General features: G+C 39.6%; 1 protein-coding gene across 1 annotated transcript; it reads right to left on the bottom strand.

The window, feature by feature from the left end:
• Positions 1-7,674: 7,674 nt before the first annotated feature.
• LOC309714597 (zinc finger BED domain-containing protein 4) lies at positions 7,675-9,748 on the bottom strand (the record flags this gene model as incomplete). Its single annotated transcript, XM_082547146.1, has 2 exons — positions 7,675-8,191; positions 8,547-9,748. 2 exons carry the CDS (start codon positions 9,746-9,748, stop codon positions 7,675-7,677), a joined length of 1,719 nt encoding a protein of 572 aa, XP_082403272.1.
• Positions 9,749-17,419: the final 7,671 nt, after the last annotated feature.

A 17,419-nucleotide genomic window follows, 5' to 3' on the forward strand; every position in this document is an offset into this window, starting at 1 on the left:
ACCTTGGCCTATCATGCTTTCCCTACATCCACAAAGACACACAACTCCTTCTGACTTTCCCTATACTTCTGCTAACACTCTCAAAGCAAACACTGGATATGTAGTGCTCTTTCTCGGCATAAAGCAATACTGACACTCACTGATTGTGCCTTCTCTCTGTTTAACATTGCTCCAACAGCTCTTTCCCATGTCTTCATTCTTTGTAGCATCATCACTCATGTAGTTACCACAGCTCTGCACATAAACCTCATTCTTCTAAGTCAGTACCAGTACATTTTCCTGGACATGTCCAGATCTCCACAGGTGTGTCATCTGGTACAACCACATTTCCACCTACCATTTGTACCTGTAATTAGAGATAGTAATAGGTTTCAGACATTAATTATATAGGAAAATATAAGAACAGTCCACTATTTTTTGCAGTGGTGTGGAAAAAATGCTTGCCTGTTTCCTGATTTCCTATTTTGTTTTATGTTTGCACCAACAACTGCAATCAAGCATTTGCAAGACTGTCAATGAGTCTCTCACAGCGCTATGGTGGAATTTTGGCCCACTCATCTGTGCAGAATTGTTGTAATTTGGCCACACTGGACGGTTTTTAAGCATAAACCTTTTTAATGTCACGTCACAGTATGTCAATGGGATTCAGGTCAGGACTTTCACTAGGCAACTCCGAAGTCTTAATTTTGATTTTTCTTAAGCCATTCAGAAGTGGACCTGCTGATGTGTTTTGGATCATTGACCTGCTGCAGAACCCAAGTCTGCTTCAGCTTGAGGTCACGGACGGATGGCTGGACATTCTCCTTCAGAATGTTTTGGACTGCAGAATTCATCGTTTCATTTACCACAGCAAGTCTTCCAGTTTCTTTTTGCTCAGCAGTGGTTTTCCTCTTGTAACTCTGCCACGCAGGCCAGTTTTGCCCAGTCTCTTTCTTATGGTGAAGTCATGAACACTGACCTTAACTGAGGCAAGTGAGGCCTGCAGTTCTTTGGATGATGTTCTGGCTTCTTCTATGACCTCCTAGATGAGTCGTCGATGCACTCTTGGAGTAGAGTTGGTCCCATTCCTGGGATAGTTCATCACTGTTGCAGGTTTTCCCCATATGTGGTTCACTGGAATCCCAAAGCCTTAGAAATGCCTTTGTAACCTTTTCCAGATCGATAGATGCCAGTGACTGTGTTTCTTTGGATAATAGTTGCTTTTTGAGATCTCTTAGCTTGTCAGACACTTTTTCACACCACTGTATATGTTAAACATTTGAAATTTGTAAGGCGGAGATCAGTGATGATGTGACTCCTTAAGAGGTAGATCATCAATGTAAAAATGACTAATAAAAACTGTACTGAGTGTACTTCAGAAAATAGGCCTCTTGTTTTCCAGCTCATTTTCAGTTTTTTCAGCTTTGAGAAGCAAAATTTCTTTTTATCAGCATAAACATTAGATTATCATAGTATAAACATAGATTATGTGAACAGGTGGTGCAAAATACCCGTCCCAGAATGAAGATAACCGTATCTGATGATATCACTCTTTTCTAATGTAGATAAATAGCCTGCAGCTACAATAGCAGACACAGACTATACCCCATCTTTCCCTTTGCACATACACACAACAGGATGTGGACAGTGACACATACACTGAGGTATTAGCTTCTAGTCACTGGTGTGGGAGATAAGAAGGGATATAAGAGATTAATGACTCTGTTATTGTTAAAGTAGTGGAAAGTCTGGGTCACACCAGAAACAATCACTCTACTGTAGGGATTTACCATCTGTATCACTGACTCAACTAAAGTCTGCCTTCAAATTGAATTAATTACGTTTTACATCTCTTTCCACTTGAAGAGCATTAGATGATCAAAGTCACATTTTTTATAACCCACTCAAGGCTGTTTTGAAAGTGCAAACTGGATTTTCACTCAATACATCAATGAGATGCAGTCAAATTAACCATAATCAGAAACCTACTGAACAATTGTTTCACTGAAGCACCACTCAGAGGAAATAAAAACTTTCCAGGTGAGCAGACAGAAACAGAAAGTTTAAGTGGTGACTGTAAGCAAGCAACCTTTACACCACTTAACTTGTGCTTTGGTGTTACTCTAGACCGGACAGGAACATTTTAAATAAAGGAAGAAAAAAATGAAAGCCAGAAGTCATTGTTTGTACTTTTTTTTTTTTTTTTTTTTTTTATGAGCCCGTGTGGATTGCTATTCACTAAGTGAGCCCATGTGTGTTCCATGTCAAACATCGGCAGCCACAGGCACGTCGTTTGATCAGCGCGGAAACTAAGCGTCGGGGGTTCCTGTGGAAAGAGGCGTGCTAGTTAAGCTTCAGACCTGGCAACACGGGGGCCCCTCTTATTGCAAGCTGACAGATGATCCCAAAACTGAAAACTGAGGTTTGGTTGAAATGAATTTGCCAAAAAATAGAAATACCTGCCAGCACAGAGGCGTACGTCCCCCTCGTCCCTTGAGAAAACACACACTGAATCCAAATCATTGCAACTCGGAGGTTTCATGGAAATACATTTACATAACTCCTGGCAAACTCATAATGTCTGGCAAAACAGTGGAGTGGATTGATTATGATCCTTTGGAAAATATACACCCTGTCCCAAATCCCAAACCTGGGATTCGGTGCAGACAACTCAGTCCAAGGTGGGGCCTCTATGGAAAAGGGCTCAATATGAAAACAGAAAGGTGGAGGACACAACTGATGGCCAAGAGGTTTATCCCTGTTTCAAACCCTCTTGAGAACTTCAGCACTCCAGTCTCACCTTCATGTGATGGATTGATGATTGATAATAACCTGAAGGATTTAAAAATTTAATATACTCACACACACAAAGATTGCCAAGATGTAGTATTTAGGAAACATGGAAAAATAAAACTACTTCTTGCACATCCCATAAAAAACCTTTGTTCTTTAGTTTCTACTCTTGAAGCAGTGTTCAGTTTAAGACGCACAGTGTCTGATGCCAAATAAAGATACAACAGAATGAATCAGAGTTTGAAAGTAGCTGAAAGGGTTTGTTGGCTTGAATTTGGTGCCTAAACTTTCCTTCTAGTGCTGTACTGTATATTTCAAATTAAAACGATGACACTGACACAAGTCATTTATATCTGGAGAAAACATTTTTGCAGCTTGGCCACCTGTGCAAAAAACAAAAAATACGACTGGGTCTGCAGAGCATTCCAGACTGGTCAAAGACATATTTTATCACCACTAAAAAAAGAACGGATGATTGTCCTCTCCTCCAGGGTCTTTCTTATAAAACCACTTGAAATTAGGAGTCAACCCCACTTTGAAAACATTTTTATTAAGAAAACATTTTCTGTGTCTGTGTGTGTTATTTGTGCTCTTTGTTACTCTTACAGAGCAATATATATATATAGATGTTGATTCCTGCAGTAACTGCTGTTATTCAGCCAGTCAGTCATCATACAGCTGCTACGGGGCTAGAAAAAATTAGTATTGTCTGGTCAGCATTTTTGTTTATTATGCCATTTTTTTTTTTTAAACAATTTGACAAGATCATGCACAAAAGCACTCATCTGAGACATGCTATTTTATAAACAAGGATTCAAGCCTGCAATCTTGAGCTTACTAGCTGACTTCTCATTGTCTCACCCAAGCTGGCAACATATTATTATTTCTAACTTCTGACCCTAATGCAGCAGGCTGGATTTCACCCTTTTCAAAGTGTATTTAATTCAGGGAAAATCTCCCAGTTGGAAATATTAATTTCACGCCCTGATTCCAAAAAGAGTGCTCAAGAGTGTATTCTTCATATTACAGAGGTCATAAAGTACATCTGCTTTTAAGTAATGCCAAAGTTTATGTCCACACCATTCAAAGGCATCATGTTTTATCATGTTAAACTTAAACCCTCAGACATTTACTATAAACATATAAACTAAAAGATTCTTTATAAACATTCTTGACTCCTTGAATCTAATTAGATGGATTAAACTAGACTATTAAACCCAAGAATGACGTTCACTGACTCATTCATTCTTATTTCCATGTCCTGCCTGTATGAGTGTGTGTATGTGCATGTGATGGAAATTCAGAGAGGCAGTTTATTTTGTGGTCATCGAGGAAAGAACAGGCTACTTATGACTTGAGAATGATGCTGCTGCAGAGCTTTGCAGACTTACGTCACCACATTTTGGCTGTCTGCTTCCGAAATATGTAGAGAGAACTCATCTTGTACAAAAACGTCTCTGTAGTGGAGTGAAAATTGGGGCAAAAACCATTTGTAATTGTCCACTGCTCGACCTTTTCATCGTTTCTTCCTTGAACTTTGCTTTTAAGGCTTCTTCCTTTTAGTGGTCAGTGCTGTTTAATTTGTTCCCTTTGTTCCCTTCCCTTGTCCAAGCCAACTTTTCAACCAATCATAATTTGGCCTGTGGATTACGCACATGTCCTATTTGAGACATTACTCAAAATTTGGAAAAATAAGGGATTTAATAGACTCTTTTAAAAAATAGTATTTTAATCAAGTGGATATTCTTTAACTTCAGTTATAATTCTAGTGGAAAGCAGAACACATCTGAACAAACTAAACCTCAAATCGTGCATTTAAAAGAAGTGAAGGAAACGGATGTGCTGAAAAGTAAAAAGAGTGAGCACAATGATTATTTTATCTCTGTCTTGAGATAACGAGATCATTAGAGGCCAAAATTGCAGTTTTTTTTAAAATTTAAAATGCGATGAATTTACCCCGTAACCACTGTGTTGATAAATTAAGGTTTGTTCGGGGAAAGCCAAGCAAAAGTAAGATGAGAGACCAAGCAAACAATGATGTGTGTGTTTTCTGTTGACTCTGAGTTTGTGTGTAGCTTTGTGTTCGTATCAATAGGTCTAAATAAAATATCCAAATCACCTCAGGGGTAAAATCCTTTTAGCAAAACACTCTTTAAAGCAAACGTACTCCTCACAATGGAAAACTGCAGAACTAAATCAGAGCTTTAAAAAATACCCTTCATCACAAATGAGGAACATTTCCAGAAGCATTTCCTATAATGAAGGCTTTTTTTCATGTTTGACTCAGAATGAAAGTATAGCAACTAGAATCATGCTGTGAAGACCAACTTTGGCAGTAGTTTAACTGAGTTTTATCTCTTTTAGCTGATACATGGGGGATTCCAGGTCACTGTACATTCCAGCTTCTCTGACCTGCCAGGGAGCTGATGGTGGTGGGAGTGAGAGCATTTCTCTGTAGTGAATAGTTTCATAATTCAGGATGTGCACTGCATGGTCAAGTGTCAATATTGCCAACTTATTTCATAAGTATTTTCTGCTCAAAAATTCCCTTAGAAATGTCAGTATTAAAAAAAGTAGATAGAAAAAGTTCCAGCCATAGACTGGAAACTTACATAGGACACAACTGTCCTTACAACAAGTGTTGACTGGGAAAATTTACCAAGCATTTGTGAGCAGTTTTTCATTTACATTTAATACCAGTGTGGCTAAAAGAAATGTAAGTTGTAGCTTCTGTCATTACGGTATTTAGGAGCACAGGGTGATAGCATTATGCTTTGAATCAAAAACCCAAAGATGGTTGGTTTGCTATAATCAAGGAGAAAAAAAGTTGCCAGTTCTCGCATTCTAAAACTTGGAACAGTCAAATGCTGAATGTATTGGCAATGACTTAAATTGCTTTACATATATCAAGTTGCTATAATTTTCACTGAGTCAGTTCTTGTGCTGTATGCCATTATATTCTCATGGCTAGATGATGTCTATAAACACTGGTGTTTACATATCCCAATGAAACCTCGAAAAACATTATAGGTTTTGTGTGCAGCCTTTGGGGAACCACTTTTTAAACCCTTGGCGACTTTATTGCAGGACATCATGAATAATGCATCAATTTATCAGTTGTCTGGCACCACTACTCCTGCATGTTCTGTTGTGTTACTTTTTTCATTCCAACAAATATTTAAACATATAACTATTCTGTTTTTGGAAGGTCAAGTTATTGGTTACTTGACACGTAAGTTATAGCTATTACTAGAAGATGCTTTCTTTACCCCCCCTCCCAAAAAAATCCCTTTATGGTGCTCTGTTTGCAGTATATTGTAATAAAGCACCCTGCTGGTGGACAAGCAGAGGATGTTGGCTTTAGTGATAGCTGTAGTTGTACTGAGTGATAGCAACTTTAGATAAGAGCAACAAGAGAAGCTCAAGAAATACCAAGGGATGAGAGAGGAGTTCAAGAAGGTGTGGAGGGTGAAGGCAATAGTGGTTCCCATAGTAATCAGAGCACTCAGGGCAGTGACCCCCAAACTTGGGGAGTGGCTCCAGCAGATCCAACATCAGAGATTCCTGTTCAGAAGAGGAACAACAAAGGTACTGTGCAGGACCGTCAAGCTTCCGTGCATTTGGTAGACAATCCGAGGTTTAAAGATAGAGGAAGATACAGTGGGAATTTTAAAAAATGACAAAATCCAAAAAATTATTTTGGATTTTTGAACGTTATACTCTTCCACCATCCTGCCGATCAACAGCACCAGTGGCCATCCTGGTTTATGATGTAGAAATCTTATTGGTGATTCGCACATTTGCAAAGATTTTACACAAGATACACTTTCTGGCTCAGAACTCTTCATTTATCCAGGCTTAGAGACAAAATGTGAAGTATTCTGGCTTGTGGCAGAAAACTCAGTATTTTCTAACAAAGTTCTTGGTATTCAAAACAGTAACTCGAGATTATTGTAAAGCATCTGTCATGTCTACCTAAATTTATGGGTTTTAACATGTCTCAACATTGTGTGTGTCACATTTCTATCCAGTTGGTCAATGCGTGGCCTTTCACTTACTTAGTCTGTTGGCCATCACTGTTCAACACTGATGAATTGTGTTGATATCTAAGACTTGCATTAAGAAGCAAGAATTTGTTTAGTTTTCTTGCAATTAGGAATCCACCTTTATTTATCTGTCAGAGCTGAGAGCAGACAGTCCACTGAAAACTGAGTTTCATCATGCTTTTACCTCACTGCCTTTTACAATAACATACCCCCATATGTGTTCAGGCAGATCCTTGAAGACGGATTAGGGGATAATGGAGTGCAATATAGTGTTGACAGTAGAGATGGCACGATACCACTTTTTTATGTCCGATACCGATACCGATATCAGAAATTTGGATATCTGCCGATACCGATATAAATCCGATATATCTATTTTTTAAACTGTTTTTGTATAAGTTCAAAGTCAAATTTAAAAAGACAGAACACAAAAACTATTCTCTTATACTTGCATGCAAGAAAAAGACTGCACCCAAAATATTGCTCAGTTCAACAATGCATATCTCTTTATTTAAACGTTAGCACTGTTTAGCTGTCACCACTATCAAAATATCCATCCTGAAAGTGCGCAACATAATGCAGAACTTTAAATGTCGAAGTATTTAAAGTAACATTCATCAAAATAAAAGTGCAACATTATGCAGAACTTTAAATCTCAAAGTATTTAAAGTAACATTCATCAAAATAAAAGTGCAACATTATGCAGAATTTTAAATCTTGAAGTATTTAAAGTAAAATTCAAGTAAATAAAAGTGCAACTTTATGCAAATTTCAAAACCCCTTTGGTACTGAAAAAAGGTGCAATTTTAGCAGAGCAAACAACATTCTTGTAATAATGCAGTTGTAACTTTTTTTTTCACTTTAACATGAGAGGTAGGTTCTTCTTCAGAAAGATCAACATTTCAACCTTCTCAGCTGTCAGCCTGCTTCTCCTTTCATCAATGATAATAGAGGCTGTACTGAAGAGTCTCTCACTCTCAATACTTGTGGTAGGTGCACAGAGAAATTTAGCTGCTGTAGAAACCAGAGTGGGAAATCTAAGTTTGTTGACTTGCCAGTACAGCAGTGGATTATCTGCGCGTTGAATGGTTGGCTCACTAAGGTAAGTTTGCACTTCAACGCGTGCACTTGTCGTGGCTAACTGAGGAACAGGATCTTGAGCGTTTTCCTTCAGGATTTCATCAAAAACACTTTCAAGTCTGCTTTGGCTGGAAGATTCCACCCGTGGAGTCTTCTTTGCTGGCTCCAAGACTGCTGATGTCCCCTCTGCTGGCTCTGAGGAGTTTAATGTAGTTCTCAAAAACTCCATCTTCCTCACCTCTGCCATCAAAGCATCTTTAGCTTGTTTTGAGGTTTCTACACTCGTGAAGTACCTGAAATGAAAAAAGTCCAAACTTGAATATTAAACAATCATTAAATTTATCATTAGTATCATTCAGCAGTGTGATTAAACTATCATTCTTCATTCTTGCTATTTATTCCATGCCCATTATAAAGACCTCAACATACTTTGCTGTACTACTCTGAATCAGACAATACATGTTATAATGCGCAATGGTGGTGTCCTGACTGAATGACAAGTCTATCACAACTAATCTAGAATGTCCTCACCATTTTCTGACACACTCTCTCTAATGCACTATCACTTACACACACACACACACACACACACACACACACACAAAACAAGTTGATCTGTTAAAATAACATGAGTGAAGCCTTACATACCTGTCTTTATATCTTGGATCCAGCAGTGTTGCAACTGTGTATAGTGGCTCGGATTCCACGTCTCTGAAGCGTCTGTTAACTGCTTCGAGAAGAGTGCCTTTCATTTTCTTTATTCCATCGTCGGCCTCATTTTCTCGGGAGAGCACGCGCTTAAGGACGCAGACAATAGGGATGACATCAGATGCAGATGAGGATGATGCGCTTACCTCCTTTGTTAACTCCTCAAAGGGAGCTAGAGCTGTCAGGACCTTTTCCAGTAACCCCCACTGATGTGCACTAAGTGTGGCAGGCAGATCATACTCTGCAGAATATGCACACAAGGCTCGCTTCTGTTCTGTGAGGGTCTTGATCATATAATATGTGCTATTCCATCTTGTTCGCACATCTTGTATCAGACGTTTGGGTGACATGTTCAGCTCCATTTGAATGTCCTCCAAACGCGAATATGCCTGTGGTGAGTGTTTGAAGTGACCCACTATTTTTCTGCCCACTGTCACAGCATCACATACACCACGTTGTGCAAGCAGTCCCTCATTCACCACAAGTTGCAAAGTGTGCGCGAAGCATCCCAAACTTGCAACACCTAGCCGGCTCATTGCCTTTTTTATATTGCTGGCATTGTCTCGCAAAACAACGTGGACTTTATTCTTCGGAATTTTCCACGCATTTAACATTTCCTCCATAGCTGCAGCGATGGACTCTCCTGTGTGTGAACCACGAAACTCTTTGGCCTGCAACACTGCTTTTTGCATTGTAAAACTCGAGTCTATCCAGTGTACAGTCAGGCTTAGCAGGGACAACGGACAAACGTCCGAGCTCCAGATATCAGTCGTCATGCTTAACGTGGGAATTATTTCCAAACTTTCGGAGATGAACTTGCGCACCTGTTTGTACTTGCCTGGGATAGCTTCCTCCGAGATGAAATGCCGGTTTGGCAGCATGTAGCGAGGCTCTAAATGCTCAATTAAGCGTCGAAAACCATCATTTTCCACAACGGAAAGGGGCTGGTCATCAAGCACAACAAATTCAACTATTTTCTCCGTTATCAGCTTCGCTCTATTGCTTTCCGGAGGGAATTTCTCACGTCTCTGAATATTTTCCAAAAGCGTTTGTTGATATGGTACACTTTTCTGCTTAGCTTTGGAGGCCAGGCTAAATTCCGCGTACTCCTTTGCGTGGTGTTTCTGTAAGTGTTTAATCATGTTTGTGGTGTTAAAATTCCCCACACTGCTACCACCTCGCGAAACACTTGCATCGCATAAGTTGCATTCGGCAGTCTTGCTTTTTTCGTCTTTTAGTTTGAAATAAGTCCACACTGCTGACATGATGGCTCTGAGCTCTCCCACACGATAACCGCTCGATCACGTGACGCATACTGCTCTGACGTGCTAAGGTCATGACCTGGGTTATACCATGTTAGCGAGTTTTTGAGGTGCTTTTGTGATATTCACTGGATCGGACAAAAATTTTAAATTTCTCTCCGATATCCGATCCAGTAATTTACGTCAATATCGGACCGATACCGATACTGAATATCGGATCGGTCCATCCCTAGTTGACAGTAAGTTGAACGGTGGTCAAGGATTGTGGATTTATTCTACACAAAGAGAACAAAGAAGAAATCATTCAAGGAGGCTAAAAGAAGAGGACTCTTTTGTTTATCATTACTGCAAGTGTCATCACTGGTTGAGCAATTGTGTTTGTGGAGTTTTTTGTACATACGTAGACACTTTAGCAAGCTCATGTAGGGCAAACCCTTCAAGCGTGATCACTGTCCAGCCTGCGTATAACCATTTCTTTCAGCAAACTTGTTTTCATTTATGTCTCACCATCGTAGTCATAGAATTTGGTTTCAATTAAAAAGAGCCCACAAAAATTCAGAAGATTACCAGGGAAGTCCCGTCAGACCTGCAACAGTCTGAATGATGGTGCTGATTAATCAAAGAATTGACCAATAAAGAATTGTTTGCAGCCACCCTGGGTTAGCAAGGACAGTCATTTGGGCTCTTGCCAATTTTGTTAGCATGACTGTAGAATCGTTTCCCAGCAATGAAAACTAACCGCAGACTTAGATCTGGAGATAATATGTGGGTCAGACTTTAAAGATGACCTCAGATTCTGCGGTGCTGTTGTTCATTAGTCATCTCTGCCTTTAAAAGAGATCTTTTATGCCTCACGAGTTGTGTCAGTGTTTGATTAAATTAAATCAGGAACAAAACTGACAATACCTGTGCAGTTACACAAATGCAGGGAAGGCCTGTAGTTTATATCTTTCCAGTCAAATATCCAGAATTGACGTCATCTCAGTGTTGCGTGAGGCACAGGGTGTGGATTGGCAATATTGTGGATTGACTGAGTTAAAGCAGCTCCTTACATCACAAAGGAAAGATCTCGGAAATATGCCATGGCCCCGATGAGTGCCCAGGGATGAAGTAGTTGGTTCATCCAGATGCTTGACCATTTTCCAATGCCTTGTCTAAGTCAGTTCCAAATATTTTCTGATGGTAAAATGGTAAATGGCCTGTATTTATATAGCGCTTTACTAGTCCCTAAGGACCCCAAAGCGCTTTACATATCCAGTCATCCACCCATTCACACACACATTCACACACTGGTGATGGCAAGCTACATTGTAGCCACAGCCACCCTGGGGCGCACTGACAGAGGCGAGGCTGCCGGACACTGGCGCCACCGGGCCCTCTGACTACCACCAGTAGGCAACGGGTGAAGTGTCTTGCCCAAGGACACAACGACCGAGACTGTCCAAGCCGGGGCTCGAACCGGCAACCTTCCGATTACAAGGCGAACTCCCAACTCTTGAGCCACGATCGCCCCTGATCTGAAACACTTTGCTAGACAACAACCACAGCAGTTTAGTGCCTTCATTGTCATAATTTCTTCACTTTCTTTTTTACACCTTGCACTCATGGCCCTATAGATGTGTCACAGTCCAGAAACCTGAAAGCTCCTTGGTTTGTGGCCATAATTCAAAGAATCCCATGTTTGCCTTTTTGTAAAGTGCAACGTGTCCATCTGTGTATGGATTTCTCTTCGGATGACATACAGAGATGTATGCCTTTGCCTGCTTTGCCTGGTAATGAAAAAGCAGACCAATGTGTTTTAATCCCAGGGTGTCAAATATCACTGCGTAGATGGGCGTTGGTTCCTCGATGCACTGGCTGTGCCAATTCTGGCTGCCAAGAGTTATTGTTCATTTATTAAGTGACAGAGTCAGCATCTGGGAGCTTAAAGACCTTCACCTTTCAGTACTCACTGATTAGTCTTGTTTGCTTTCACTTTTTACTTTTGCTTTTACTTGCTGTTTAGGGTTAGGCATAGTGGCTTTGATTAAAATAACCCCATTCACTCTACATTTTAAAACCTGAAACTTACCCAGTGTGTAAGTGCCATTCGATGTCATTCGATGTTCGTAACCTGGTGGATCATCGAATAGCCCTTTTGCTCATTTAGGGGACACCAGCGGGTTAGGGAGAATGCAAGTGTATGAAATGTCTCTGGGAATGGAAACAGGCTAACCAGAAAATTCGATTCATCATTTCAAGATGGATAAAACTATTAAAAAATGTGCTTTAAAAATAAAGCTATAAACATGCAAACCAAAAAGATGATTTGGTGTGGTAAATCTAAGCTCTGAGGACTTTTATTGAACTCTTTGTGTTTATTGTCAAAGGTTTGTTGTTAGCAGTTGGTAGCTTAGCAAAGTTAACGATTACCATAGTGTGTTACAAAAGTCCAGAAAAACCTGCTAATATATTTTCAGATACATATTTTCATTTAATTTATTGATTTCATGTTTTGGGCAAATGATGCCCCCAAAATGGGCCACAAACTCACGAAACAAATTTCCAGATACATTGGAACTTAGATCTCATCTGAAAGACAAGTTAGAGATTTTTAGCTTATTCAGTAACTTGTATTTGCTCCCAGCTTCATTTCACACATCACTGCGTGTGAAACCTTTGAATTTGGCCCAAACAGAGCAATACTTTCAGTAACATGAGAGAAAAAAGCGATTTAGTAAAGAGAGTAAGAATTATTGTTTTTCTCATATTCACCTCTCCATCTGGAAAAGTGACTTTTGATTCAAACTCAAAAACGCGATTGGCCCACGGCTGAGACATCAGTTGTCAGAGGTCTGACTGGAAACACTGGACTGAGCGATGGAGATTAGTTATGCTCTGAGGGGTTTGCTTCAGAGCTGCAACCCTGATGTGAAGAAGCTGGACTGTCCCAGTCAGATGTTAATACCAGACTTTTGGACAAGATAGCTTCATTGCATGCTAGCCATGATGTAAAAGTTCCCCGAAGGCAATTCCTCACCTGGATCCACAAGCAGTGAACAAATGTCTGCGGCAGTCTGTCTTTTGTTTTATGAACAACTTCCAGATTGTGTGCACAAGGACATCTTTCCTCCCAAGACATGTCAGTATATAAAACGATTGATTCATTATGTTTCATTCAAGTGCTTTGATGGAAAGAAGACAAACTATTGTGAGGAAGGCATTTTGTAATCTAAAGTTTATTTCTTTTGCTGCATTGGATGTGGTTGTTGTTTTGAACTCTGCTTTTTCTTTAGTTTGGGGCGTGAGTAGAGATGGCACGATACCACTTTTTTATGTCCGATACCGATATCATAAATTTGAATATCTGCCGATACCGATATGAATCCGATATAGTGTTTTTTAATCAACAAAACTGTTTTTTAAATATCTTGCTGCATTTTGTATAAGTTCATACTCAAGTTTAAAACAACAACTACACTAAAGCTATTCTGTTATACCTGTATGCAAAAAAAAAAATTTCATAGTTCAGCAATACTGATCAATCTAATAAACTTAAACCTACACCATCCTCCCTATTCTGGTATTTTAAAGAGTACTTAGCATAAATATTAAGCAACCTAACTAATAGGGCTCCAACTCCCAGCAACAACAAAAATAAATAAATAAAAAATAGGGAACCACCCCTCACGCGCCACCTCATGATGCTTAATCGACGTAATCAACCTTAATTTGATGCAGTGTGAAAAAAAATGCACAGAAATCAATTATTTTTCAAGAAATATTAAATAGATTCAACATCTTTCTTCAACAAAATTGCAGACTGCACAGATGGTACCTTCCCAAAGGAAAAAGTACTATAGCTTACTAGGGTATATATATTAGACTTAATAGTCACTATATACAGTAATTGACTTCTATTCATTTTACATAAAATTAAAACTTTGGGTGTCAGATAATTATTTATTAAAAGCTCGACATTTTAAATGAGAATAGGAAAGAAAAGTATGTCTTTGTGCCCCCTTTTCCCTGTTAATGCCCTATCGGCCCCCCTGGCTAAACTTTGCTAGATCCGCCCCTGCACAGTTACCAGCGTCAGCTACGTAGAAAAAGATCCTCGAGTAGAAAGTAATATTAAATACATTCTAACAACAGCTGATCAAGCTTAAACGTGCTGCTGTTGTTCAGCCGCTGGTTTCCTCTTTCTGGTGCAAAGTGGGCCAAAAGCAAACAAGAGACACGACTGGCGACAGAAAAGCCAATCAGCTGATCGTTAAGCAGTTTCATGATTGAAGTAGCAGCAAGAAGAGGCAGTCGCTCCATATATCGTTTGTTAAGCTTAACGCAGGAATGCTTTACAAACGTTCAGAGATGGACTTACACACTTGCTTTACTTCTCTCGGGGATAACTTTGTCGGAGATGAAATGCCAGGTTGCTAGCGAAGCTCCACATGCTATCCAGACCACCGACAGGTCCTGCATGCCACAGCCGCTCTATCACGTGATGCATACTGCTCCGACGTGCTAACGTTCTGAGGTGAGTTACGGTGTGTTGCAAGTTTTGTGAGGTGCTTTCGTGATATTTAATGGATCGGATTACATTTTTTATTTTTCTCCGATATCCGATCCAGTAATTTAGGTCAGTATCGGACCGATACCGATACGTAATATCGGATCGGTCCATCTCTAGGCGTGAGTACATGAACTTTTGCGTAAACTCTTTGATTGCAGTGTGTATATGTTCATAAGTAAGAGAAATCTCAGCAACCCCACCTTACTAATCACAGTGTTTACTGTGCAGAAATAAACTATAAGCAAACAGCGATCTTGAGATATTGTAGAACAAGTTTGATTTGTACATTATCTTGTAGAGAACATAATGTAAGCACAGGAAGCTGAGAAATATAAATGCAGGTAAATTTAAAGACTTTTCCACAAACTTCTTGACCCTATTTCTCACACCTGGAATCCAGGATGATGAAATCAGAATGGATCAGATCTGTTCAAGAGTAAGAAAAAGAAATAGAAGATATATGCTAACCTTTTTGGCAGACAGTTGACAGTAAGTGAGAAAAGCTAGCGAGTGTTTTGTCCTGTCCACAGGACAGGCTGGACCAGACAAGAAGCTGCAGGCCTCACTCCATCTGTGTTTACCAGCCACGTTTCCCTGAGCATCACTGGAATAAATGGACACTGAAGCAGCTACAAGAGTCAGTACTTGTGCACATGCCTTCAAATGTTTGTCCTCCTGATGCCTTTACTATCATAAGTAATGAGCTTCTCTGTCTCAGCAGATGTGTTACTTCATGTCGGAGCCACAGTTTGAGTTGTCAAAAATTGTTAGTCTTGTGTCGTAAAACTAATGCTAAACAGCATTATTGGTTTATATAGCAGCATTAGTGCTAAGCTGTGGGATTTACATGTGTTGGTTTGATTAAAGGAGCTTTTTGCTAGCTAGGCAGCCAAAGCAAACAGCTGTACACACACTCTAAAGTTTTACATTTTCACTACTTTCTCAACTTCTGTCACAATGTGAACATGACCCAGACAAAAAGGTGTAACAGCTGCAACTTTAGTCTTTATTAAACTAGCAAGCACTTTGTAGGCCTACTTCTCTTGGTAGTAGTTAATTCAGTCCATAGCCTAAAAAGAGGTCAGTGGCAAAACCCACCCTGATGGCCATACCCTAGAAAATTCTCCTTTCTGAGTCTTAGAATTTACAAAATACACTCAGTGTTAATATAGTATGAAGTAGGAAATCTCCTTGCAACTACATGTGTCATTCAAATGAATGCAGGCTTAAAACACTTACTTTTTAGCTTCTCTCTGCAAACTCTTCTATTGATAACTGTCCCTTAATGTGTGAAATTGGGAGAATATTTGGGGGTTCTGACATCACTTAACAAGCTTCACTGAAATATTTTCCTCTGATAATAAAGCTAAAACTTTACTCCTGTGACCCTAGTGTATTAGGTTAAGAATTACTGACACAGTACGCTTATGTTGTTATTAAATATCACAGGCCCTGTGACAGGCGACTTGTCCAGGGTGTGTTGCACTCCAACTCTTGCTAAATGGGTGCTTATTGTCAATGAAAAGTAATTAACTAGTAAATCAAGCTGAACATGGGTAAACCCACCAAATGACTTGTAAAAAGACAAAAAATAAACAACTTATAAAACTGTTATACCATTATTAGTAAAGATGATTTCCTAGGACCATGAAAGGTGGATGCTGGAATGTGCCTGATTGTTTTTGCTGCTCATGTGGGTTTGAGCTCACAGAAATCCATGTCTCCCTCTGCTTATGAATCATCCCACACTTTAAGCTGAGAGCCTTCTAAAATTTTGCGTTTAACATATCAAATTACATCCAGATGTTATTCATTTCAGTGTTATTCTAGTGTCGTGCTCTGTGTTCTCATACCTTATATATCAGACAAGTACATACAGAGAAGACGAAGAAGACACTGCTTATAACTTTAATATGACTTGTGCACAGAAAATGTCGTTTCACTGATGAGTTAGCTGTCTGGGCATCAAATGTGGAAAGTAGCTGGAAACAAAAACAAGGCTTAAATGCCCGGTGGTATCCACAATAAACAGAAGCACACACAAATGAATCACAGGGGTAAAATGTGAGTATGTTTTAACACCAAGATTCTCCTCCCCGAAATGAACTATTTTAACACAGTAATAAAATAAAATAGTTGATAGTATATTTATGATGGATATGATGTTGCTAACGACAGCATACAGTAAGAAACTACAAAGTTCCAGCCTGAAATCGAAACACCACCCGTGTTAAGCACGTCTCATTTTTCTGCCTGTTTTCCCCTCTGAGCTGCAGCTGCAGCCAAGCACAGAATGAATGAACAATATCTGGCTGCTGCTGCTACTGAATCCTCTCTGACTGACGTTCCATTACGTTCAGGCTACTTTTATTTATACTTCAAATTCCAAGCAAAATGCAACACAGTATGACAATTTAACCTCATAATTGCCATGCACTCTGCAGCCTGATCTTCTCCAATCTGCATGCAGTCAGTGTGTTTGCAAGGAGACTGAAGTGTCGCACAAGGCCAGCTTACAGGTCAGACTTTTGGCATTTCACAGTGGAAGCACTTGAGTTTGGCACTTGTAGCCAGGAGAACCAGTGAGGATGATTACACCAGGAGGCAATAATTACCTCTGCATTGTAGCAGTAAATCTAAAGATAAATGTGATTTTAAATGTAACTTGACAATTCTGGCATCTCTTGCTGCTTGGCTCGCTCACCGGCAGGTTAAACACCTGTAAGTGCATTCCTACAAAGTAACAGGGGTGGAGAGGAAACCCTGAAGTGGAGCTACATGATGTAAGCAAATTTCTGTCCCTTGGTTTTTTGGGTAGATCAGGAGGAGTTTTAGCTGTTTATTAGCTATCTGACCACTCAGATTAAGTTATATAGTGTATATGAAGCTTAGTCTGGGTCCTGCCACTGGAGCGAAATAAGTGACAGAAAGTGGATAGATGGACATAAAATGTAAGCATGACAAGCAAGTGTTTATTTCATTTATTTATTTCAGAGACA

Source organism: Aulonocara stuartgranti (genome assembly GCF_965226115.1).
Source record: "Aulonocara stuartgranti genome assembly, chromosome: 9".
NCBI classification, from domain to species: Eukaryota; Metazoa; Chordata; class Actinopteri; order Cichliformes; family Cichlidae; genus Aulonocara; species Aulonocara stuartgranti.